This window comes from Pagrus major, chromosome 8, assembly GCF_040436345.1.
Source record: "Pagrus major chromosome 8, Pma_NU_1.0".
Lineage (NCBI taxonomy): Eukaryota > Metazoa > Chordata > Actinopteri > Spariformes > Sparidae > Pagrus > Pagrus major.
In genome coordinates this window covers 4,579,468-4,605,990 of record NC_133222.1, presented here as the reverse complement: position 1 = coordinate 4,605,990, position 26,523 = coordinate 4,579,468, and the positions used below count along the sequence as shown (strand labels likewise).

Below are 26,523 nucleotides of genomic sequence, written 5' to 3'. Positions count from 1 at the left end.
TTCTCGGAGGAAAATAAGTCCCAAGGTCAGTTTGTTCATTCAGTTTATTCAGTCATGAAAACAAAGACAGTTTGTTTATTTAGTTTGTTAGGCAGAAAAATTGAAGATCTTTCTCTTCCGATTAAAATTTCTTCCTCAAAACTACATAGTGCACCTTTAAGTAAGGGATCTCAGTACTTCCTCCACCACTAATAGCACAAACTGTATACATTTAGCATGAGGAATTGGGCCACTGAGAATAGTCTAGGTTTAAATTGTGGCAGCCTGACAGGTGACATCAAGTTAAAAAAAGAGACAGAGGGAGATGTCAGTGTGCACACACCCACACACAGTCCTGAGCGAGAACATGTCTCATCAGGCAGATTAGGTGTAAACACCTGAGGGGGTGAGTCACGGTGGGTGTGAAGGGTTTTAAAATAAAAAAGCATGGAAAGAGGAAAAAAACAACTGATTCCTTTCACATGAACCTGTATCATTCTCTTTATATGCATCAAACATGTGGTTTATCCCCGGTTTACTACATGTCCAATCATCCAGCTGTAGCTATGATCGGCCATTGATGCCATTATGAATCGAGATAAAGGATCAAATGGCTTGAAAGAATATGACCTCAATTTAGTCCCCCCCCCCCTCCCAGCTGCTGCCTTCTGAATCAGCCGGACCACAAACAGTAATCCTCTCTCTCCGTGGATTAATAATGTAATCTTCAGAGCAAACACCGAGCGTAAATGAAATGCTTAGGTATTCATCTGAGCTGTATTGAAACGAGTACTTAGAGAGTGACCTCAGCCAAACATCATTTAACGCTGAAACAAAAAACTTCGAGGCATTCACCTTGCTGGGGCTGTTGCAGGGAAAAGTGAAGGTATTTCATCACTCACGCTGGGATTCAAAGTCGTCCAAAGAGTCTAATCAAATAGTTACATGCACCGTGTTTCTTTCCCCATCCTTCTCTCCCTTGGCTGCAGGACATTACCACGGGCCCCTCTGAGGCCCAGATTTCTGTTCCTCTTAACGTTTGATCATCTGACTTGCGTTTGTGAGAATGAAGACGAAAACAAGTCTATTTTCTCCTCAGTTGCTGTACCTGATATTCTGTCTGTCTGCTCCTCTGTTATGTTCTTTTTCATCCAAGGGCAGGCAAGCATCCAAGTCACAGCGAGGGACCTGCACACTTTTTAACTCACATTAAAAGGTAGACAGAAAAGTTTCACACACTGCATATGGCACCGTTTATTGGCGAGGTTTGCAAGGAGGAGGTGTAAAATGGCGAAGAGAGTTTTTTTTTTAATATCTGAAAAACTTTAACATTCAGGGAACACGAGTCTTTCTCAGTTCCTTCTCTCTGCCTTCCCTTTCTTTTATGCCTGCAGGAACATCTGACACCCAGGTCCCACCCCCCTCCAGGGATCTACATGCTTGGATGAGTCCAGGAAGAGGCGGTGTGCAGTGGGATGATATGGACAGAGGGGGGGTGGGGGTGTTCAAGGTGGGCAGTGATAAAGGTAGAGGAGCCGCTGTCTCCTGGGGTGTCACAGAGACCGAGCCCACAGGGAGGAGTGAATGCCCAGCTGGCTGTGACAGGTGTCAAAGTGTGGCAGCGAAGTTATGATACCACTGAGCACAGCCGAAGGGAAGGCAAAAACCAGAAACTCAGTATGCAGAGAGCATCACACCCTGATGGTGTGTGCATTTTGAACAGACAAGCGAGTAAGGAGAAAACTGGCCTCTTTAAAGAAGCTGCTACAGCTTTTAATCAGCAATTCATCTGATCTAAGACTTACAGTTTTTCAACATTTCTGCCGTCTTAATAATCCAACATCTGCTTGCTTGTCTGTCTTTGTCTATCTCTGCCTCCTCCAACCTTCCTCTAACCAGCAGCTCACAGGCTTTGACGAGAGGTCTGAGCTGAAATGTCGCAGGGATTAAGGGGTTTTGCCTCCTGCACCCTGCCGGATCAGCTCCGCCCGCCCTCTGCGCCGGAGCCTCCTCCTTCCCAAACAGGTGCGGAGTGGCATTTCTTCCAGCTTTGCCGTGCCCTATTGAATTTCCCTTCTGGGGAGATAGCATTCCTCCATGTTTACAGATGAGTATAGAGGGAAATGGGAGATGGTTGGGGGGAGGAATGAGGAGAAAAGAGGAGATGCATTGAGGGGAAACGGAAGATATTGGCAAATTTGTTTTCTATATTTCGGTTAAATGGGCCTATTCCTCTGTGATAGCTTGGTGTAGTGGCAACAAATGCATGCAAACACACATTTACAGCACTAAAAACATTGTGAATACGTTTGAAAAGTTATATTTTCATGAATTCAAAGTTTGAGACCTTGACTTTTATAATTTCTACATTCAGTCCCCTCCCTGCATCCCAATCACGCACACTAAACACAGACACATGCACTCATCTGCAGCTGTTTCCGAGGCAGATTTGAAAATGAGACATCTCGGGAGATGTGGAGTTCAGACGGCCTGTTAAACATCACGTAGCTACAGCTGCTGCCGTATTGAAGAGTTTTTTCTGTCTGGGTATAAGTTAGAGTAACAACCTCTCATGCATTCACTAGTCCTGCTGTAGCTTTGCCTTGCAGACCTGCAGCTACTGGTCATTCCTCAAAGACAGTGGCGCAGCTGTGCACTGCCACAGAAAGCTACACAATAAGCTGAAATGTCTAACACAGCAGCAGTAAAAAAAAACTATCTCTGCTGCCAGTGTTACATTAGCTGTAACCATGTTCTTAGTTATAAAGTGTTCAAAAGACATCAGAAATATGATTTGTGTTGACAATCTTCTGGCCTCATTCCCAAAAATCCAGATTGTATTCATCACCATGCCGCTGCAGACGCTCAACTAACTGAGACTAAAGTGACTATTGTAGCGTTCCAGTCTGTCTTTCATCAGGACCGAATATCCATGCTTGGCCTCTTTCTCAGATTCATCGTCAGAGGAAAAAAAACAGGAGTCACACAAAGTAAAAATTCAAGCGACTCATTCATTACGTTTTGTGCTGTGAGTATGAATGTGCTAAGAGAGAAATCTAGGTCATTTCTCCATCATTAGTATGCCAGCCAGGTGTAGCGCAAAGAGGATTAGAGGGAAGTAATGCCAATGGGGCTCTCTATGTCTATCTCTCCTTCCTTCTCTATATCTCTCTCTCTTTCTCCTGCACTCTCAAACCAAACAATCACACTTAAGTGCTCCCTTCTGTCACCTCACAGAGCATATCCATGACAAGTAGTCCAGGCTCGTAATAAAACATTCATGTATTAACCCCGGCTCTGATGATGAGCTTGTTTCGAGCCCATTACACTGGGAATATTTCCTAAATTTCTATTCTGACATTATGTGAGATCGTAAAAAGTCAAGGTCGGCACATTTAGTCAACAGGTACAATACACGGTGTAAAGTCCCACGTGACGTGGTTTTTATGGTTGTAGTGTTGAATGAGTGTGACCTGCGAATATGAGCGGCAGTCGTTGCCCTGATGAATAGCTCCTGATGAAATTCATGAGAGCAAAGAGGAATTCAGTGGAAGAGGAATGAACTACAGCGAGGAAAGTAACTTCGAAGTAAGGCACGATCTGACAGAGAATTTGTGTTTTATCACGATACGATATTTTATCAGTTCTTTGGACAACGATATGATATAAACCGATATCACAAAGTCTGCCACGATACGATTTCTATTCGATATGATACAGGGGCCTGCGATCGATATGAGATGATATCATCTGCCCATTTAACACAATCAGTTACATTTATATCAACTCGATTTGACAATTTTATTACTGAACTCTTCAGTGGAAATATTATTTTATCATATTAAATATATTATTTAAATCTGTTCTTTCTAATAAAAAGAAAGCACTGTTTAGAAAAGAGCTGTTCATGGAAGGAAACGGTGACACAGACGTGCCATGGGAATTTCAAAATAAAGGCGTGTCTTAACAATGATTTATTTTCACATTAAAAGTTCAACATGTGAAAATAGTTTGCAAGTGAGAAAATGTGGAATTTTACATGAGAAGAAGCTAATTTCACGTTATATCTTGCAAAGTGTTACCAAATAATATTAAATAACAATAATAAAAATATTAATAAATAAAGTTACTCAAATACCAATCAAGTGACGCTGTACTGAGGATGTTCATGTATCTGTTAACCAAGGACTCACTGTGAGGTGGAAGTGGACAACATTCAATGTTGTCTGACTCATAGAAGTTATGAACGTATTATTTGAAGGTTTTAAATCATGTGAAAGAAAAATGTAATCGGTGTTTTAATAAAGCATATTTTGCCACTCAAGTTTCGGTCTGAATAGATTAAATCAGCAGCGTTTTTATAAACCGTCCAGTCAAAGTGTGGAGGAGGTGAAAAACAAAATCTGTGAAACCTCATTAAATGTACTTTCCTGAATCAGGTAGGTGTCGGCTTGAATATAAGATGACTCTAGTTAATTAAATGTGATGTCAAACTTGACTACAAATGTAAATCAATTAAGATAAAAGCACCGAGAAAAATAAAAAGATTTTCAGCATTTTTGACATTTTCCCATCTCAGAAGGATCAGCGTCAGGTTGATCAGTGAATTCATGTCTTTTAAATCCAGAGGAATTCATTTTTATCTGATGAGAAGCAGAAAACCCTCCTATGTTGATCTGAAGTTCATTAACGTTAGCCTAAAAGTTACAAGGCGCTGCTGCTAAATGTCGAATTCAATGCCACTATGCCTTGAACTGCAGATTTACTTAATCTTACTCTGCCATGTTCCTGTCCCAACACTTGACAGCTGTCCGTGATATCGTATATAACATCGTATCGTGATGAAACTTGTGATTTACACCCCTACTGACTGGGTAGCTGTAGCTGAGTTAGCACTGGCATTGATTTCAGCATCTTCTCCACTGAGAAGCTGAGCTAACAACCTAGATCAGGCGTGTGAATGATAGTAATAGTGATAATGTGGGTGACATCACTCCAGATCTATTTCTTACAGCCTACCTGACATTATTAAATTGTTTTTTCCTGTCTTTTACCTTTACCATCAGCTGTTTTTGATAAGTGTGGTGAGGTTAGCAAGGCACTTGTTAACATTGAAGTCTGATAGTCCTCATTCACCCAGCAAGTCCTCTCTACAGCTACAAGTCTGCCCTACAGAACACATACATCAAAGATCCCTTTGATGAATATTATATGTATTTATGTAACAGTTTAATATGTGAGAGTAAGTAAGAAACTCTTCTTCCACCACCACATGCTGTGTAGGGCATCATCTTTGCAACATAAATTGATTTCATTAACCTTTTAATTCGTAAGAGTCATATTGCTCGGGGTGCAGACATAATTCTATATTTTGTGTCTTTGATAAGAAGATGCAGAATGAAAAATGATGCATTATTACCCATAATTATTTGATTAAAGGCAGACATGATATTACATTTAATCATGAGATTGGGGAATAGTTATGTTACTTTACTTCTGATTGACTTGGTGGGCCATTAATCACATAACTGGCTCTGCCTCATTTGTTTTAATTCACGAAGACTTTGTGATGAAAAGTGGCTTATCGAAATGATAAATGGGAAATTGTGAAGTAAAACATAAACTGTTAAACCTAGAATTAAAAACGACATTACACAATGAGCGGATGAATGAATTAAGAAAATAAATATTGATCTATGTCACAACATTGTGATTATATCAGGCCTACATATTCTGTTTATTTAATTTATAATCGAGCGATATTTTGATATTATAGCGTTATCTCGATTTGAGACTATGTGTCGTCTTAGATTTGGGATATCGTTATTTAATAAAGTGATATAACTTTCTGAACTTATCACAATGTTTTACGAGTCTCTCTATGTTAATATTGATTTTGAGGTATTTGGTTTAAATGTTGTGATTAAGTGCTTTTGAGGAGATTTCATAATATCAAGATAGATAAATGATGTATGATGATGTATTGCGACATCGCCACATAAAATTAAATATTATTTTATGGCAGTTTGCCCCGCTTTGTTTTACACTGTATTCTTTATTCATTTAATACTGAACACTGCGGCTCTCCATACTTCAAAGGCACTTGACTTCCTTGTATAGTGTGCATACATGACTACTAATAGGTTTGCGCTGCCACTTCATCATGTGTTAGAGGGGTTGTCTTGTCGATGCTTTATCTTCATAAACACAAACCGGTTTAGTGCTTGACACGCTCTCAACAGATGGCATAAGCCTCAAACATCCTGCAGGTACTGAAGAGGCAAAGCACACGCAAGGTCACAGACAAACAGAGAATGATATTACTGTATGTTATTTCTGTATAATGCTCTAACTGTTGCATTTTCAATGAGACACTCAGACCTCTGACACTGACGCAGAAGATGTGCATCAGAGGCAGAACCTGCTGGAAACTCTCCGTCACCACATGCTCTTTGGAGAACGTTAGCATTATAAAAATACTGGCCTGAGACAGCCCCAAAGTGGAGGCTCCAACAAACTGACCTATGGGAAATATTACCATGATGCACTGGTCCAGCCCAGCCCAGGACAGCTTGGCCCGGTGAATCCAGGACAGATCAGAGCCTTATTTGTCCAAAGACAAGACACAGCAGGTGTTAAAGCTGAGTGCTTCAGCCTTGGCTCATCCACACAAAAAAAAGGGAACCAAGCGAGCAGTGGAGGACGGCCGAGAGGTTAGCAGTGTGGGGATTAAGAACATCATAAGAGAAGACATTTGGGCTGGAAGCATTTGAACCAGAAACCTGGGGCGCACACTAAATCTGTGAGAAAGTAACAAGTAAGTTTGGTTGGCTGTGTGTCTCTGTCTCTGTTTTTTTTTTTTTTTTTTTTTTTTTAAATAATAGAGCCAGGGGGGGAGGGGAGGTAAAAAATCCTTTTGCAATTTGCCATGCTGGATGCTGTGAGAAAGAGAGAGAGAGAGAGATCAAGGACACTGAACAAAGAGGCAGAGAGGTAGGGGAGGAAAAGATGTTCTTGTGCTCCACTTGCAGTGAGACAGCAACCTGTTCAGCACTTTGTAGCTTCCAGTCACTTGCGAAAGTTGCTACTCCTTCAGACTGCAGAGTTAAACCTTCAAAGAGTTTTGCTGGGGCAGCTTAAAAAAATGACTTCCTTTTGGTTGGTATCAAAGCTTACAGAACTAATTACTTCCCTAACCTCAACATGTGGGGAATTTGCTGCAGGAAGCAATTTCGACATTTTTCTTTCAGAGAGTAATCTTGAGGCTAATTGTTCCGTTGGGTTTACAACCCTACAGCCTTAAAAAACCAGGCTGTTGTTGATACAACAAAAATTGTGTAGTTTAAGGCCTGCATACAAATATAGACACGATCAACGAGAACTGCAACGATTGTTTAGTCTATAAAATGTCGAAAAAAATGTGGAGAATGCTCGTCACATTTTCTTAGAGCACAAAGTGACATCTTCAAATTGCTTCTTTTGTCCAACCAACGGTCCAAAACCCAAATACTTTTCTTTACCGGCAAAAGTGATGAAGAAAAGTAGCAAATACTTACATTTGAGAAGCTAAAACCAGCCAGTGGTAATAAACAATTAATTTATTATCAAAACATTAGGCAACCAATCAGTTGATCGAGTAATAATTGCATGTCAAGGCATGTCCACCAATGCACAGGCTTACTACTGAATGTAGCATATTATGCTCATTTCCATGTTTACACCTTTGTTTTGTGTCTACCAAATAATGTTCACATGCTTTATGTTTTAAAAGCACATTATTCTTCCCATACTGCCCATTGCTGCAGCACCTCTATTCACCCTCTGTCTGTAATTGGTCCGCTCTCACAAGCCTGAGCAGGAACCGCCCACGATGTTTCTGCATCAGCTCTGTCGGTGTTTTTGCAACCTCAGCCATGCCCGGGGGAGGTGATCGTATAGTTGTGACATCACAACCGTACGTCAGTCCTGACAGCTCGTTCAAAGGCAGTTTCTGAATACAGGCTGTGTGCGTTTTTCCGTGGACTAAGAGTTTTGATGCTCTCACAGTATTTAAGAAGCAGGTCTGGGTGACAGGACAGGAAATCTCACTGTCCATAATATGGGTGCAAGTCTATTCTATTTCTAGTCTATTTTGCACAGCTTCCTGGCATGCTGAAAGAAAGAAACGGAGACTGGGCATGAGAGACGAATCCAGATTCAAAGTAAGAGAGAGGGAGAGCACGGTTCATCAGTGGTACAAACACGATGCTTTATCTCACACAGCAGGTGTGTGGATTACCTTTTTAATTGGATCTTTGTACGAGCCTGGCAGAGGCAAAGGACTATTGTAGTCACTGTTGAAAGAAGCATGATAGAACAGGGAAAGGGCAGGGGACGAGCTGAGGAAGGGAGGTGAGTTTCAATCATTTTATGTGCGTGCTTCTGGAAACACGAACTCAATTACCAGCGAAACGAAACGAGCACACATGCACGTAGACAAACACCAGTGTATGAACATGCTCTTTTGCATTCTGAGTACACTATAGGATATTAGCTGTATCAGTGTGTGAATTAAGAGGGGATGGTTAGGATTGTCCTCTGTCCCTCTGGTCCCTCTTATCTACAGGAGGCAATATATCAGGACTAAAAGCCGCCATACGCAACAAGACCCAGACGGATTAGGACTCAATTGAGTCAGCCAGTTGTAAAACTCTATCATTTACATCTCTATTTGTGTCTATTTGTGTAGATCGGCACCACCTTAACATCGTTATCATGGCAGCAGAGCTCCTCCAGGCCACTGGAGGCAGAGTGGAGCAGATGGAAGAGCAGATGATGCAGATGTCAGAGATGCAAATGTCCTCCTCCACCTTCTCCTCCTCCACGAGCTCCACCAAGCTGCGAAAAGTCTCGCAGGGCTTGTCAAGGACCGTGGAAGGTATGAGTTATCCAGCAAGGTCATCTTCTCCCCATCTGCCATGCTCCCTAATGTAATCTTTTTCATTATGAGACATGAGCAGAAGAATCCTCCAATAGAGTATCATAATAATGAGCAAAAAGTAAAGTTGATAATGACATAAGATGGTGAAAATAGTAACTTTTAGTGTCTTTTTCTGCTTAAGCTTCAGGGTACACTGGCAACTAAATGATGTTGGGCTGCCATTTTAAGCTCCTGGCCAAATCCAGACCAACAAAAACGTTAATTAACTACATTATGCAGCACTTCAGTGCAGCAAATAAACATTCAAAGTCATAAAGATAACATCACATTTGCATGTGAGGCTGCTTTAGCAAAGTTTGCACATTATGATGTGGACGTCCTTTCTGTTTTCCCCTCAGAGCACTCTGGGGTTCAGCGCAAGACCTCAGCTGTGGTGGAGTTCTTCAGCCAGGTACAGAAATCCCCGCAGATCCCCGAGGGAGAGTCCGTCCCAGATTTTGAGGAGAAGCTGCGGCCCATCACTGCCCAAGAGGGTGAGGTCATCTCACAGCACCTTGAAATTTCAGGAAACGCCCTTTGCGTCCCCTTAACGTCTCTCTTCACATTGCATTATAAACTACTGTGAGCCCTCGAGAGTGTAAGCTAATTTTAGATCCTCGCCCATAGTTTGCCTGGAAACTCCAGATGACACCAGGGAAGTGAAAGTTTGCTGCTATGTGTAAACTTTAGAGACCCACATTCCTCTCTGGGTGAACCGTTACTGGTACTGTAAAGCCGATCTGATCAAAGTCCTGACAGAGACGTCACAGAGCTCAGAGACACTGTGATAAAAGTTTGTGTGAGGCTAACGACCTCCACCTAAAGGAAAAAAGAAAAAGAAAACCTTGCTGCTTCTGTTGAATACTAGTGCCTGTTCTGCATAAACGTTAGGTGTTTGAGCCTTGTTCACCCGGGCTCTACCTGTGAATTATAGATTTAGAGGCTTGTGGAAGATAACGTGTCACAACACTGCAGAGTAGCCGCTGTAGTAAAAGCATTAATGGGTTGACCTTAAACTTATTGGTCTCAAAAGGAAAACAGGAAAAGGGAAGAGAGAGGGAATTGATCTGATGTTCATTACACATTCATTCTCACTGCTTCGATATGATTTAAAAGAGACATATGGTGCTCATTTTGAGTTTCATAGTTTTATTTTGGGTTACTGCTAGAAGAGTTTTACATGCTTTAGTGCTCAAAACACACTTCAATTTTCTCATACTGTCCAGTCCTGCAGCTCTGTATTCCCTCTGTCTATTTAGCTCCTGTCTCTTTAAGGCCCCTCCTCCCCAATACCCAGTCTGCTCTGATAGGCCAGCTCACACACGCCCGACCCAGCACTGCTAACGACAACAGAGCAGCTGTGCTAAATCGATCCAAGGCTGGGCATAAATTATGCAAACGTGTGACGTGGTGACGTAGTGTGATGTCACAAAGTCACAGAATTACAGGCGAGGCTACTGACGAGGCGTTTCAGGAGCAGTTTTGTGTGGGAGAGAGGAGCTTCTGTTTGACCTTTGACCTTTTTACTATCAAGATCTTTTACATGCACAGGAAGAAAACAGAAAAGCGGAATAGGTCTCCTTTAAAGTTATGATTGTTATGAATAATTATGCAGAAAAGAGAAGAGCAACATTAACCTCATCTGTCATTCCCAGGTGAAAGTGCATCGTTCAGGGCCAAGGTGACAGGGAGTCCCAGGCCCGGTGTTAACTGGGAACGAGCCAGTGGGAGCCAACTGTCCAGTGCGACTAAATCTTTCTTTGACAACATAAACAAACAGCACATACTCAAGGTTTGTCACGACTACGACACGGCTCATATTGTACCTGATTAGAGATTAAAGGATGTCACTGACAGATTTTTGCTTCTGAAAACCAACCAGAGGCTGCAATTAAAGACAACAATGGTCCTGATATGTGTTGGTTCTGATCCATATTGAGTCTCTTTAATGTTCTGCGTTCATTAGATGATTGTGCCATTTTGTTCACTATCACTGTGCTGTTTGATAAAACTGAACAATATCAAAGAAGTGTTTGAGAAAACAGCTCTGTGTTTGTCAGTCATGTAACACTATTAATAGTATGTCGCTTTGCATCAGTACACACTGTCTCTTCTTATTGCTTCCTTGATGACTGATAAATGTTTCCAAAACGAGTGTGTGATTGGACTCGTATCTGCAGGTGTTTTACATGTATTTAAATTCGATTGCATTTACCAAGACACAGTGCAAAGTCAAAACACATCATTTTTTAAAAGATGAATGTGACCGTAACAGACTGCTGTAGAGGGCAGCGGCTCTGTCCAGCCTATCATTAAATCCTGGAGGGAGGGGGCTCTGCCATCTTGATGCTGTCATCTCAGACAGCACACCATGCATCATGAGGAAAAGTAGCTAGAAAGAAAAAAACTCTCTCTGATCCTTTTATCTATAACCACTCTGGAGTGGATTTAGCGCTTTCTCTGTACCAGCCGGGGAGCTTAAGTGAAGCTTAAATAGCTATTATAAAGCAATTAACTTGTGGGTGCTGACATATGCATCTCCCCTTGCCATCTGTTTCTCTGGTGAGGGATGACTGTTAAGTTGTGGCGCTAAATGTTTACTGGGTATTTCCAGCGTGGCACTGCCTCCTTCTGCTCCGAAAAACGAACTGCAGTGGCATTTCAAGTGACCAGATGATGTAATGACAGTTTTAAATAGTCCTTTAGTGATACATTTAATGACTTTCAGATCAAAAACCTGACCCTGGAGGACGCTGATGTCTACAAGTGCATCGCCTCCAACAAGCACGGAGAAGCCACGTTCTCTATATCGCTCACTGTTACAGAAAGTGAGTCTATCCATACCATATCATACACTGTGTGAACTTTTCTCAACCCTGATTTTATTTAGCTTGTGTGTTTTTTTCACACAGTGCCTCAGGTAAAGTCTGAGTCTGTCTTTGTTTTCTAGATCCAGCGCTGGACTTCAAAAAGATGCTGAAGAAACGGTAGGGGCCTGTTGTCTAATACTAGCCCTGACACTCCCAAAACTTGTCAGGATGTGATGGAGCTTTCTCTGATCCACCCTCAGATCCTTTTTTTAAGCATGCATCCAGAAATATCTACACGACGAGATCTAAAGAGCCACACTGCGTGTGTACCAATGCTGCCGCAGCTGCAGGGAGGAAGATGCTTTCCTGCTGTCATGTCATGCACTCAAACACACACATGCTCCAATTGTTTTCTCCTCGTGCAGGAATGTGGAGAAAAGAGAGGAGAAGAGGCCACCGACAGAGGAGGAGATGCTAAAGATCCTGGCTGGAGCTGACAAGAAGGACTACGAGAGGATCTGTGCCGAGCACGGCTTCACCGACTTCAGAGGCATCCTCAAGAAGTTGAAAGAGATGAAGAAGAAAGTGGAGGTGGAGGTGGGCCTGTCACACACAGAGATTGTTCACGTAGCACAGGATCACATGAGGAAGAAAAAGGTTTGGGATGTGATATAAAAAACAGCTTAAAATAGAGCAGAATAGAAAAAGGGGGGAAAAAAACAAAAGCTTAATGTCAAACAGCACAGCCATGGCAACAAAGGTACGTATGTCACATAGCAACTCTCAAGTCAACTTGTGTGAATATGGGGAAATAGTTTGCAGTGTCATGTTGTCACTTCTCATGTGTTGGCATGTGTGTTTGATCAATTGATGTTTTCCCAGATGGTGCGTGTGCTGAAGCCTCTGGAGGACGTCACTGCCAAAGCTGACACCAACGTCGTCTTCGACACCATCCTGGAGCTGAAGGATCCGAACATCAGGATGCACTGGTTCCAGGTAAAAACTGACGAGCTCTGTGCATATATATAAAGTTTCTCCACGACATAAAAAACACAAAATTCATCATCCAGGTGTGCTGTTTCACGATTCAGGGCACGGAGCTGCTGCGGATCCAGTACTCTCATGGGAAATATGAAGCGAAACAGATGGGGACCAAACACATGCTGTGCATTTCTAGCGTGAGCCTCAGCGACATGGGCACCTACACTCTGCAGGTAGCAGACAAGAGACTGTCAGCGAGGCTTTACGTCATAGGCAAGTGCACAAAGTCCTTCCAAGTGCTCATAACTCACAGACACAGTGCCGTGAGTGACTGCATTACCTTGTGTGTCTCATACGCACAGATAGGGACACGTGTTTGTGAGCATGATGACCAGCAAATTTGCCTTTTTTGGGTTTGTTTTTACACTCTTAAAACTTCCTTTTATTGTCAGTTCCTTGTCCCATCTCATCTTTCATTCCGTCTAGAGGACATAAATAGACCAAATGAATCATTTTTAAGTTTTTTTTGACCAGTCACGAGTGGTTGGCTCTCTTTAGGGTGCCTTTCTCTTCATTTCTCTTAACACCCACATGTCAAAGTGCTGGTTGCCAGATATGTTAGTAGCTTATAAATGCTGCTATTTCCAGGGATGCACAACAATATCGGCACATCATTGGCATTGGCCAATAAAGGCTTTAAAATGAAATATTGGTATCTGCAGAAAATTAACATCAGTGCCGATATTTCATGCTGGTAAGATGAGCTTCACAAATTAGTTTTCTTAATAATAATAATAATAATAATACATTTTATTTGTACAGCGCTTTTAAAAACTCTCAAAGACACTTTACAAGAATAGAATACATACAAGAATACATAAATCAAGTGCATGGTGCATAAACTCAAGTGCATGGTGCGATAGAGGAGAAATATGTAGTAAAAAGAACAGTGTATGAGGATATGGATCTGTGTAGGTTTTTGGGAGAACAGGCTGAGTACAGCAAACAGCTACAGGTGCAGATGAAAAGCGAGTTTGAAGAGGTGGGTTTTGAGTAGTGACTTGAAGGTGGATGTTACCTTGCTTTGAACAAATGTGTACATTTAGAAAATTGCCAGTGGGCTGTGACAATAAGAGGAGGTATAATAGTACGTAATTTTCCAATACAAGAGAGACTTGATGTTCTCTGCAATTAGATGAAAAAATAAGTGCATATAGGTATCAGCCGAAATTGGCAGGAAAATGTTAGCATATGAGATAGCAGCAAAAATCCAATATCCTGCACCTGTAGTTATTTGGCATGGACTCCTCTCCAGCAAGGTGTTTCGTGTTTGGTTAATTAAAAAATGTTTTTCTCTCATCTCTCTTTCAGATGAACCTCTGAAATTTTTGTCTGACTTCAAGCCCAAGAAAGTGACAGAGCGCCAGACCGCCGTGTTTGAGATCCGTCTCTCCAAGAAGACAGACGCGCCGCTCGTCTGGAAGGTTTGCATGTGACACACTGAGGGACTTGAATACAATTTTACACAGGCATTTAATTTTTCCATCTTGGATGAGCTTTAAGAATTTACTCTCTTAGACCATTTTCTAGGAGTTTTCTGCATCTGAGTTACTAAAAAAAAAAACACACACACACATTCTCAGCAAACATGAACATCGGGGAAATACAGGAATGTGGAAAATAGTTTTCCCAGACGTGTTTGTGTTCTGGCAGGTAAAAGGAAAGGAAGTGAAAAGAGATGAAAAGTTCGACGTGTCCCTGTCTGAGGATGGTCTGACCTACACCTTGAAGATTAAAGATGTGAAAGTCAGCGACACTGGAGACTACACCATCAGCATCGGAGACCTCGCTGCCACCGTGCCACTGTTCATTGAACGTACGGAGGAGTATTTTATGCGCTTCACCCTCATAAAAAAAACTTTTTTTTATGTGTGCTTGTTTGTTGTTAGGCTTTGTTGTGTTTTGTTTTTCCCAAAAGGGCTGTGTGGTCCTGTTTTTAGTGGAGCTAGCATTTCTAAGGAAACAAACTTCCCCCCTCAGACTCAGTGGAGATGAGCAGTCGCTGCCTTTTTTACATTTTTTTTCACTCCCCTGAGATTAAAGGCTCTCGTTCCTTCGCAGCTATGCTAAACAACATCATCTTCCCTCCATCGTCCAATGTAGACGTATGGGTAGCATAATAAATCCTCCCTCCTAGTGCTAAGTTGAAAGTAATCCAACCAAATCCCTCCTCACAACAAGCTCATTTATTACAGCTCTAGTCTAACAAGATGCTCACTTGCCCAAGGTGCAGGCTGGGGCATGTAAATATCTTCACAAGGACATGTGGCTGTCCTCTGGGGTTGCAGGAACAGAGGCATAGTAATTGAGTTTGTGTTAATTACAGTTATTCATGAGTAGACTATCTGTTTGGTTCTTTCACTATAATTCTGCCACCAAGGTCTGCTGTATGTGTTGGATTAATGGGTATCATCACTCTTTAATCATGTTTTTTTGCATTTCAGATGTGTTTAAAGTGAGTTTGCATGCGTTGATAGTACAGAAAAGACCAAAAACTTTCACATGAAGCACGCTGGGAAAGGCCAAATGAACCCTAAAGTGAATCTCTGCCTGCTTCACTTGTATCCAGGGATTCCCATCAAGTTCAGCAGCCACTTGAAGAATGCCCGTGTGCAGGAGAGAGGCACGGCCCGTCTGGAGTGCGAGATGAGCTCCAGGGACGTGAACATTCGCTGGCTGAAAGATGGGCGCGATATCACAGCGAGCCGCCGCTATATCTTCATGCACGAGGGGAAGAGGGCAGAGGTTATCATCGAGGACTGTGAGCTGACAGACGGGGGAGAGTACTCTGTCATCTGCACCCAGGACAACGACACGCACCAATATGTCACCTCGGCCAATCTGATCGTGGATGGTAATGATTTCTGTCTGTCTGGAGGTTTTTTTTTCCAGTGTCAGCCAACTTGTTTAAGGTCTAACATTACTGGCCAGGTCATGCGGCCCTTATAAGACCTTAAAAGATAATTATTAACTTACCTTTTACGTCACTGTCCAATCTTAACCTTCATTAAAACTTTTTTTGTTGCATTATTTACATTAATACATACTTTGTTGTGCATTTCTTAGCAGTTAACTATGCACGTTAGCAGGTAACAGTGCTTTTTGCAGCTACCAGCTTACACAAGCTTCTTGTAAGTGCTTATAAATTAACAACTATCTTTGTTTATTAAGCTGCTAAACAGTCTTACTGATGTTAACAGACATCTTATTATCTTACTACATGTCAACAATGATCTATAATTAGGACGTTCATATAAATCATTATTTAAAAGCCTGTACAAGCTGTTTTTCTTTGTGTCTGCAGAGCGTTTTGCCTCAGTGAAGAGCAGTATGTCAGACGCTCAGTGTCCCACAGGCTCCCCTGCAGAGCTGTGTGTTGTGCTCGATGATGAGAAGGTGGACGGAGTGTGGCTGAAGGATGGAGTGGAGGTAAAGGGTGGAGGGTTGTAGTGCCTCAAATGCACACTGCTTATGTCAATGAATGAGGGAAGTTTTTGGTCCTTTCACTCTCAAAGTCCTGTCTCTGAGTCGTGATTGCCATGAAATTTTGTCCCGACATTCATGGTTCCCTCCTAATAACTTTGGTGACCCCCTGACTTTTCCTCTAGCACCACCAACAGGTCGAAGTTTCTACTCATCCTGTGAAACTGCTCAGCATCTACTGGATTGATTGACACAGTTTTGTTTACAGATCTTTGGGGATAAATGTTCATGACTCTGATGATCAACTCGAGGCTGGTATTTGTTTGTTTGAGTTAAATCTGGAGTTTTTCCATGAAATTTGGTACAGCTGGACCAGCTGATGACTTATTACTTGCAAAACTAGTGACATTCTCAGCAGCCTTGGCTGTACTTTGTGTTTAGTGCTAGTAAGGATATGTTACCATGAGAACTAGACTAAGATGGTAAGTGTGCAAACATCAGTACAAGCTAAAGCACAGCCTCACAGAGCCCCTAGCATGACAATCAATTTTAATCAAGTTCAGTTAGTTTTTGAATCACCCACACTCGCTTCTCTTTTGAATGTGTCAGTGTTGTGTTTTGTCCTTTGTGTTGACATTCGACAGATTTCAGAGCTGAGTGGGGTTCAGGTGGTCAAACAGGGAGCCGTCCACAAGCTGATCTTCTCTGCTGTGACTGACGCCCACGAGGGCAGGTACACCTTCAGAGCTAAGGGGGCTGAGAGCGAGGCCGTACTCACTGTCGCAGGTGTGTGTGTGTGTTTGACATGGAAACAAAACCTGAGTTCATATTTAAAATCCTGACAGTGTATGTTTTTTATACTACCACCAGGAGTCGCCAAAGTCAGATATTTTCAAATACTGCACACAAAAACTTCCAAACCAAATAAAAACCAATAAAAATATCATCCCAGTCTGTATTAACTCTGCTCCCCAGACCCTCCAGAAGTCGATCCATCTGTGCTGGACCTGCTGGGGGGCCGACCTTTGACTGTGAAGGCGGGTCAGGCAGCTGTCGTTAAGATCCCCTTCAGAGGCAAGCCTCCTCCCAAGGTCACCTGGTACAAGGACGGAGCGGAGGTCATTGAGGATGAGAGGACCAAGGTGGAGCGGACAGCTGACAGCACCTCGCTGGTGCTCAGCAGGTGACTGAGCTCCATCCACTCACATAGAATATGATCTTCTCAAAGGTCACACAAATTAAATCACACATACATACTTTGTAAATATCTGCCCAGATGTGTGCGAGAAGACAGTGGAGTAATTATGCTGCGTCTGAAGAGCGACTGTGGCACTGCTGTCGCCAACCTGCACCTGAATGTGATCGGTGGGTGACGACACACATTTCACAGCAAAGTTTTCTTTAACGCCAGATTGAAAGACTTAACATGTGTTTGACCACCTTCCACCAGATCGTCCTAAGCCTCCTCAGGGCAAAGTGGAGTTCCTTGAGCTCTCAGGAAACTGCATCAAGATGAAGTGGAAGGCCCCCCGCGACAACGGGGGTAAGCAGGTGAGCAGCTTTGTGATTGAACGGCGTGCGGCAGGTAAGAAGTCCTGGACCAGGGTTGGTGACGTAGACAGTAGCACCACCGGCTTCAGCGATGACAAAGTGGAGGAGGGCCAGGCGTACCAGTATCGCATCAGGGCTGTGAACGTGGAGGGGATGAGCGAGCCTCTGGAGACAGAGGAGGTGCGCGCTGGAGAGCCTGTAGGTGAGGGTCATCATTAAAATCACCTCTTAAAACATCTGTGTAAAAGAAACTTAGAGAGAAGAAAGACATTTTTTTAGGGGGACTTAAACTGAACAATCATCTTCACCAGGTAAATTCCCCTTTCTGCATATCTTGCGTTTGAGAACACTTCTCCTGTTTAAACCCACCCGCCCAGAGCCTCCAGGCACAGCGTCCCAGCCCCAGGTGTCCAACATAACCAAGGACACCATGACAGTGAGCTGGACACCTCCAGCCCACGACGGGGGAGCTCTAGTTCTGGGTTACACCCTGGAGAGGAGGAAGAAGGGGAGTAACATGTGGATACAGGTCAATAAGGAGCTGCTCACAGGTCAGACTCTATTATACACATTTTTGAGTGAGGATGCAATGATGTTGTTGTTGTTTTGTTGCAATAAAATGCATTAAATCACAGATACAGTTGGATAAACTGCTGTATCACTTTGAATTCAAACAGAATTGACTTCATAAACTATTATTTTGACATATAAATGAATTCACTGTGACAGAAATCATGGATGAGACAAAAAATATGATAAATAACATTTAATTAAATTTTAAAAAATGCAATAAACCATAAAATGATTAAATTATATGGAATAATGTTGCAAAAAACATACAGAAAATGAAATATTGTAGAATTCACATAACTTAACTTAACTTAACTATATATTATACAGGGTCTATATATTTGACTTTTTTTTTTATTGCTGTATTAACACGACACATATCCTCTGTTTTCGTAATGTACTATTGTTTTCAGATACCAAATTCACGGTGGAAGGGCTGCTGGGTGATGTGGAGTATGAGTTCAGAGTCACCGGTGTAAACAGGTCCGGAGCAGGCAGTCCCAGCACCATTTCTAACCCTGTCCTGGCCAAAGACCCAATAAGTGAGTCCTTCGCTGCCCTATTGGTTTTCCTCCCTTTCCTCTCCTCTCTGTATCTGTATTATCGACACTATCTGACACATAAAACGTCTCGTAGGAGCTCCTGGCCTGGTGAGGAACCTGCATGTGTCTGATTCCACAAACTCCTCCGTCTCTCTGAGGTGGACTCCTCCGGAGCAGGGAGACGAGCCCTCGGGTTACATCTTAGAGGTTCGCCCTGAAGATGCTAAAGAGTGGATGAAGGCCACCAAGATCCCCATCGCTGGCACCGCATTCAACGTGGGAGGACTTCAAGAGCGGATGAAGTACCACTTTCGTGTCCGGGCTGTCAACGAGGGAGGGGTGGGGGAGCCCATTGAGCTGCTGGAGGGTGTCCTGGCCATGCCTCCACCTGGTAGTACATTCTCTTGTAGTCTCCTTTTTTCTCCCTCTCTCTTTTTCTATTCATTATTTTGTTTCCTCCACAGTGGCACCTAGGTTCAATCTCCAGGGGAAGCTGAAGAAGCAGATGGTGGTCCGAGCAGGAACGGCGCTGTGCCTTCACCTCAGCTTCACAGTGAGACCCAAACGATTCTATCAATCAGTCCGATCGAATGTATTCTATCACCTCACTCCTTCCCTTCTTCACTCTGACAGGCCTCACCTCCACCGGTTGTTACCTGGTTCAAGGATGGCGTCATCGCTGCAGGACGAGAGGTCATCACCAAGAGCAAGAATCACTCCCAGTTGCTCATTTCCACCTCTCAGAGATCCGACTGTGGCGTCTACCGTGTACACCTGAAGAACGACTACGGAGAGGCTCACTATGACGTCAGTGTGAGGGTTACAGGTAAGTGACGAAGGCTTGATTGTAGATGCAGTATCTTCTCCTCTGTACTCACCTCCATCCCTCTTTAGACTTCCCTCGACCCCCGAAGAACCTCCGCCTGGAAGAGGAAGTCCCGGGCACAGTGACCCTGCAGTGGGATCACACCTCAGACTCGGCTGACGACGATGAGGGAGCGCATTACGTCATCCTCAAACGTGACACCAGCACTGCCTCCTGGTTCACCGTGGCCGAGCGTGTCTTCAGCTGCAGGTACACCGTCACTGGACTGCTTCCCGGGAGGAAGTACTTCTTCCGAGTGATCGCGCAGAACTCTATAGGAGACAGCGATCCCTTGGACTCGAAGGAACCTGTCATCATCGCCAAGGAGAAAGGTGAGGGGGAAGACGCTCGATTGCAGAATGATGATATTGATCAGTCTGTTGAATCAGCACTAATTTTCTGTGTGTGCGTGTCTGTGTTTGTGCATAAGAGTGCATCAGCAGCCTTCAGCTGAAGGAGTACGCTCCACCATCACGTCAGGTGAAACCTACGTTCCTGCTGCCACTGAAGGACCACGCTGTACGCAGAGGCCACGACTGCAGCATGAGCTGTGCCTATCAGGGCATGCCAACACCGCAGGTATGAAGGACACGGCTACTGAAACATCTGCGGTGTCTTTTCACCTAAAGTAATGATAATTATGGTGCTACTACCTCTGTGTAGGCCTTCTGGTATAAGGGGGAATCAAAGATCTCCGACTCCACTCGGTTTTGGCAGAGCACAGCCAACGGCGTGTGCACCCTCGTCATCCCCACCTGTGGGGCCAAAGATGGCGGAAAATACACACTGGTGCTGGAGAACCCGCTGGGGACGGCCAGGTGCTCCTGCAACCTGGTGATATTTGGTAGGTTTTAAAGGAGAGAGAGAGGAAGAAGGATGGAGGAGGGTGATGATGATGACACAAAAAAGCAATAAATCACAAATACAGTTGTATAAACACAATATGTTCCCTCCTACGTAAATTTACACTCACACTTTTCACCCCTGCATTGATACATTTATTATAAAAAGTCGACATTTTGGTCACAAAGACTTTGTATTATGTTTTTCTTCATGCTTTATCAGCTCTTTATCTGTCTGTATGTGATGTGTCTTCCAGATAAAGATGACAAGAGTCTGTTGGAGAGCCTGACGAACCAGGCCAACAAAGAGAAGCTCATTTTCTAACAAGTCTGCTTGAACTGTTGCCAGGAAAGGTACACTTTGATTGGCCGATACCTTTTTGCTTCACACCTTAGACATTAGAAATCCTTGTACTCATCTTCCCTACCTCTGGTTCTGCATCAGATGTCCACTAGAGGTCAGACTTGCTCCCATCCTTGTGTAGACACTCTGCTCCAGGAGCAGATTACTGCTTGGTGTGTCTGAGGGATTTTTACTCATTAGTCAGCTTCCCTCAGCCTGAGAGATTGACCTTCCTCTCTAAGTCACAAATGTTTTTTTTCCCTTCTCTCTCTGTCTCTATAAAAATATTTGACTTGCATCTATTCTCAGGGGGTTTCCAGTTTTTTCTTTTCTTCCCCAAATATGCTTGTTTCACAGTGTTTGCTGTACCAGGCCGAATGCCATGTCGACCGAGCGGAAGGGACCGAGTTGTGTGTGTCTGCACGTAAAAATAACTCAATAGAACAGCACACAGTGAATGCAGCATATCCACAAAGCCACTGAACCAGAGTTCAAGAGTCTGAGGCTAGTTGGAGCAAAAGTGGCATACACACTGCCAATTATGCAACTAGTCAAAATCCTACTTGCCTTTAAGGTGGTTGTAATGCCCCGGGTATGAATCCAGTATACCGTTTTCATCAGAGCCCATCCTCTTCTAACTTTTCCTAATGTTGTCTGGGGAATTCTGCATGGAGGTTTGGAAAATACACAAAAATAGAAATGATTTCACCGGTGCCACTGGAAGATATCAGGGTTATGACACATTTTTTTATATATTGTCTCTGTCTAGCACATTATTGGATTATTGGATTTGAAATGAAACAATGAGGGTAAGGTGCTGACGTCCAGCTTTGCAGGTATTATCATTCACACTGGATGACCTGTGGAGCAGCTGTAGTCCTTTTCCCTAAATAAAAGTAGTCTTCCTATTTTAGATCGCTGTCCTGCTGCATCGTTTTAAGATTATGGGGGCTATATGTATTTAAAAATAAGGGCATTAAGGCTGACACTGTTCACCCACTACAGCTATATGTGCGCCTCTGACCCTGAAAGGACGCTCACTGTGAATGTTAATTTTAAATCCAATGTGTGAATACAAAACAAAAAGTGTCCTAATCTTTCTAACCCCAGTGTGTGGAGCCTTCCCTGACAGCCTCGTCGCCTCTGGTCTGCTGCTGCTTGAGAGAGAGCGAGTGTGGTCTGGTAAGGAGCTGCCAAAAAGACAGAGAGGGGTCACAACCCCTCTCCATCCTGACGTCACTGTGCTGGCCCACACAAAGTCCATTTCTATAGAGCCACCGGGGTACTAGCAGTGTCGGGTTGCCAGGTTCAAATCAATTAAAGCACTGAACAGACGTCACTGGTACCTTCCGCCTCCTTACTGCTCGGCTAAGGCATAATAAGGTGGAAGCAGTGAAAGCCTGAATACTCAGTCTAGGTATTTGACAGAAACCCTGAAGGGAACGAAGCGTTCCTGCATTTCAGATCAGCTTCCCTGACGTTTAAACACATTCATATGACGGGTTGAAAACCTATTTAACGGTATTTCCGACACAACTTGAATGGAGCCAACAGATAATTGTTTGGAGATTCAGCGTCGGTTCATCGGGTTTGATTATTTCAGCGGAAGCGTATCACCAAACCTGTTCTTTTCTAAAAGCCACTACAGATATGCTTCATTTTCGGAGAAGACTGGAGCTCTTTGATGGTGAGACCTTGGCTGCGAATGAATGAGACGCATTAGGAAAAGAACTGGCACGGTTCAGACAGGAATAAACTTGTGATGCGTGTGTATGTGTGTGCATGTTTTAAAAAAATAAAAAAATGTGGGAGATAAAAAGCAGGCAGAACGAGTGAAGGAATGAGGAAGCATTGGTAGCAGAGTGGATGTGTTTCCACGGGGTTAAAGCCCGTTGAAAGCACATTTTCCACCTCTGTCAGACTATAGAGTGCAGTAGTTACTAGAAACAGAGCGCTCTGTTGTGCTCCAGTCCTTTCTGCCTTAATGGCACTTTAGCTGCTGAGGGCAAACAGCTTCTGTGGAAACACAAAACACTCGACTGTTATAAATATCAGCTGACATTTTAAATGTGAAACCTTTTGATTTGAGGAAACGACAAAACAAACAAAAGAAGAAAAACACAGAAGGATGTGATGTTGAAGTTGCATTGTACTTGCATTTATTTCTCCAATAGATATTCACATTCATAGCAGTTTCACTACAGCAAAAAGAAACTAGTTCATCTCTACAGTCATGAAAGAAATGAATCACTAAGTTAAAATCAAGGACAACAAGGTAAAGTATGTCAGAATAAAAATAAGAGCAAAAAAAAAAAAAAACATTTGTTCATAAAATTCAAATGCTGCATTGTAATGGGCCAAAAAGATATTTGTGGAAAACAAAACCAGCTTTTTCCACACTGACAGGCAAGAATTACATTTGGGGCTGCTTTTCTCAAAATAAAAGGATAACACTTGTTATAAAAAAAAAAGGATTTATACATAAAGGTTTGTAACACTTCAAGAGCAATAAATGCTTTTTAAAGAAAAATGCAGATTCTCTCACACGTCAATCTTTCAGAACAGTAACTTCTGTTTGCTCCCTCAAAGAAAGAAATGCGACGAGTAAAGGAAAAGGGAGCATATACTTTCAAGAATACAGTACACGACAATCCTTTTGTTTTTAAACGCTATAGTTCTGGTTTGATAGAGAGATCGACTGGCCTTACTCTGGGTGCAGAAAACTGCAGCACACAGAAGATTCAGATTCATATTACAAAGGGAAGATTTCTATTATTTTTTACATAATTGTCCTGTAGTGTGCGCTTTTCCATCACTGTAGACGAGTCCTGACATGGAGGATTCATCTACTTGTCATGCACGGGAAAAGATACACAAACTTTAAGGTGCAATATGAAAAAAAAAGTGGTTGAGAAGTTAATTATAATTATCAACAGAATGTGAAGAATTGACAGTTTTGAAGTCAGCATGCTAACCAGCTAGCCACAGCGCTCCTGCTGGCGGTGTAAACACACACACTCCCCTGTGCTCCGTGTTCACAATCTGCACCGCTAGCTGCACAGCTAACTGAGTACCTAGCTAATGGCAGCTACAGTCGGCGGCAGTTAGCAGTTCCTCTGCCCCCCTATTTGTTTTGAGTATGACCAATTCTTACATACTGCACCTTTACCAGCTGTATGTTTTGAATGTCTCAGCATGATAACGGGCACAGCACATTATCCTCCTTCATTCAGGTTCAAATTAAAGCAAAAAACAGCAAAAAGAGAGAAACTTTAAAGAGAAAAAGGTGCCAACTTTCCTCTACACTACAACAGCTACTGGTTCCAGCTCAGTACTCATAGCTCAGGCCGAACCATGCTGCCCTCCCGCAGCTCTCTCAGGTCCCTTTTGTCTGCATTGTACAAAGCTCAGAACAACAGGGCTGTTGACAGGCTGAGGTAAAGTGATGCGCCTGCTGCTGGCCTGCCATCTGTAAGGGGAGGGCGGAAGCTTAGGGGCCGGATGTAAAGGGAGTCTTCCCCCGTGTGTCATATTTCACCTCTTCACCTAATTCCAGCTACAGTATCGCTCAACAATAACCTCCGTCCGGAGCGGAAGGCCAGATGCACTCCAACACCAACGACGGGGGGGACCTCTGTCTCCTCCAGAACAAAAGGTTGTTTGATACACGAGGGTGCTGTAAGTGTAACGAGTTCCACTCAATGAAATGACTCCAGTTTTATATTATGCTTATCTGTGCCCAAGTCAGATAAAAACTGAAGCGATGGATGAGAACCAGAGTGAGTGTTTAAAAACTAAATGCTCCAGATAGGCATAATACCTGACAACTTACTCACTAAATACGGTATTTGAGCTCATTTCTTGATACCAAAATCGTGGAGATTTTCCAAAGCGTGGGCTGGCCAACAGGAATAATCTGAGAAATACTTCAAAGTAAAGCCTGTCTTCTGGCAGGAAGCCATCAGCACTGTAGGAACAAAAGTCAGCAGGCTTTATGTGGCACAAGACAAAGAAAGTAGTGCTTACATAAAGTGCCCACACAGTGAGGATGAGTAAGTCATTCCCTCGTGACTTTACTTCAGACTGCATACTAGAGTCGATCACGTTAACCAGCATCTCTCCTCAGACTCTAAACTACTAAACCCTCGTTTAAGACAGCATGAGGAGAGGAACGCATGCTAGCGAGCCTCCGTGGATGCCTTTCAAAGTCATGCAGCAATGCTCAAGGACAAATTAAAACAGGGAACAGAGGACCAGTGGTCACACACACAGACGGACTGATGAAACACTTCTGACTGACAAAGCAGAAATATGCTGCTGACAAGCGTGCTGACGGGCCAAAAGGAGACTGAGGAACTATCTGGAGCTGGGCCTGAGTGCCTTTCCTGGTCAAACTTAAGACTGCATGTGTTGCTGCTGTTGATGTTTCAGAAAACCTTGAGTGAGTGTCAACATCACGGTCTGCCCGCAGATCTATCATGGTGGTAATGTGTAAACACATTTTGATGAGTGTGTGGGTTTTTCTTGTGCGTATGTGGGTGTGTTGAGGACCAGGGGTCATTGACCCGGCAGAAGGAACCAAAAACATGGGTCAGTTTCTCTTCCATGTTTGATATACAGCATAATATATATATATAGAGAGAGACTATATCATATCAAGGTGCACTTGGACTTGAGCATTACACACCAAACATGTCATTTTGCTGTTGCTTTAGTGATTAATACTCGGGCTGCGACCAACCCTAATTGTCATTATAGATTAAACTGTTTCCACGGTTAATCGTTAAGTCTATAAAATGTCAAACAATTGAGAAAAATGCTCATCAAGTGATCCCAAGTGGTATATCGTACTTGTATGAGTTTCTTGAAACATCAGGTGATGTCTTCAAAGTGCTTCTATTGTCCAACCGACATTTCAAAACCCCAAAACTCTTCACTTAACGTCACAAATAAAAACAGCAAATCCTTATATTTCAAATTAATTTTCTTTCTATTAACTAATTTATTATCAAGTAATCGTTGCAGTGCTAATTAATACTTTAAATTGCTCGGGTACAAATTTTAAGATTGATTTAGTGGTATTAACCATAGAGGTATAGTCAAGAGAAGGCATGTCCACCACTATTAAGGTCAAATTAAACTTAAAGAACAGACATGACCCAGTTTGAAGATACTGCACCCGATCAAATACTACCATAAAGTCATCCTTAACTGACAACACATTCAAGGGGAAGCTATAAAAACAGAGGTTACAGATCTCAAAAAGCTGAAGGGTATGAAGACAGTTTAAGAGCCTTGTGAGAATACATTAAAGATACCCGGTAGTGTATCTACTCCACTATGATGATTCACAGCATTTCTGGCCTTGAGTTGGTTCTGACTTGTCACACGTACACGCATACAACAAGACGATACACACACACATTCTCACTTACACGCTCAAAACGTGCACATATAAGAGAGACTTCAGTAAGACGCTTCGTCCCGAAACATTTGAAACAAACGAAAGGTGAGATCGAGGGGAAATGTGCGATAGATGAAAGACAAAATATCAGCCAACCTGTCGGGGATTAGCTGCGGTGGATTTTGCGGGATTAG

At 43.0% G+C, this 26,523-nt stretch overlaps 1 protein-coding gene across 1 annotated transcript; it reads left to right on the top strand.

The window, feature by feature from the left end:
- The first annotated feature begins 1,913 nt into the window (after positions 1–1,913).
- On the top strand, positions 1,914–20,907 carry LOC141000862 (immunoglobulin superfamily member 22-like). The gene is given in 26 exon segments (XM_073471743.1): positions 1,914–2,004; positions 8,708–8,896; positions 9,298–9,432; positions 10,594–10,730; positions 11,667–11,766; positions 11,889–11,935; positions 12,184–12,345; positions 12,631–12,744; positions 12,840–13,002; positions 14,101–14,213; positions 14,443–14,605; positions 15,359–15,643; positions 16,094–16,218; positions 16,857–16,998; positions 17,188–17,395; positions 17,489–17,577; positions 17,663–17,965; positions 18,141–18,314; positions 18,747–18,875; positions 18,970–19,266; positions 19,340–19,428; positions 19,509–19,701; positions 19,770–20,072; positions 20,171–20,319; positions 20,404–20,584; positions 20,840–20,907. Coding segments are annotated over 26 exon segments (4,149 nt in total).
- Positions 20,908–26,523: the final 5,616 nt, after the last annotated feature.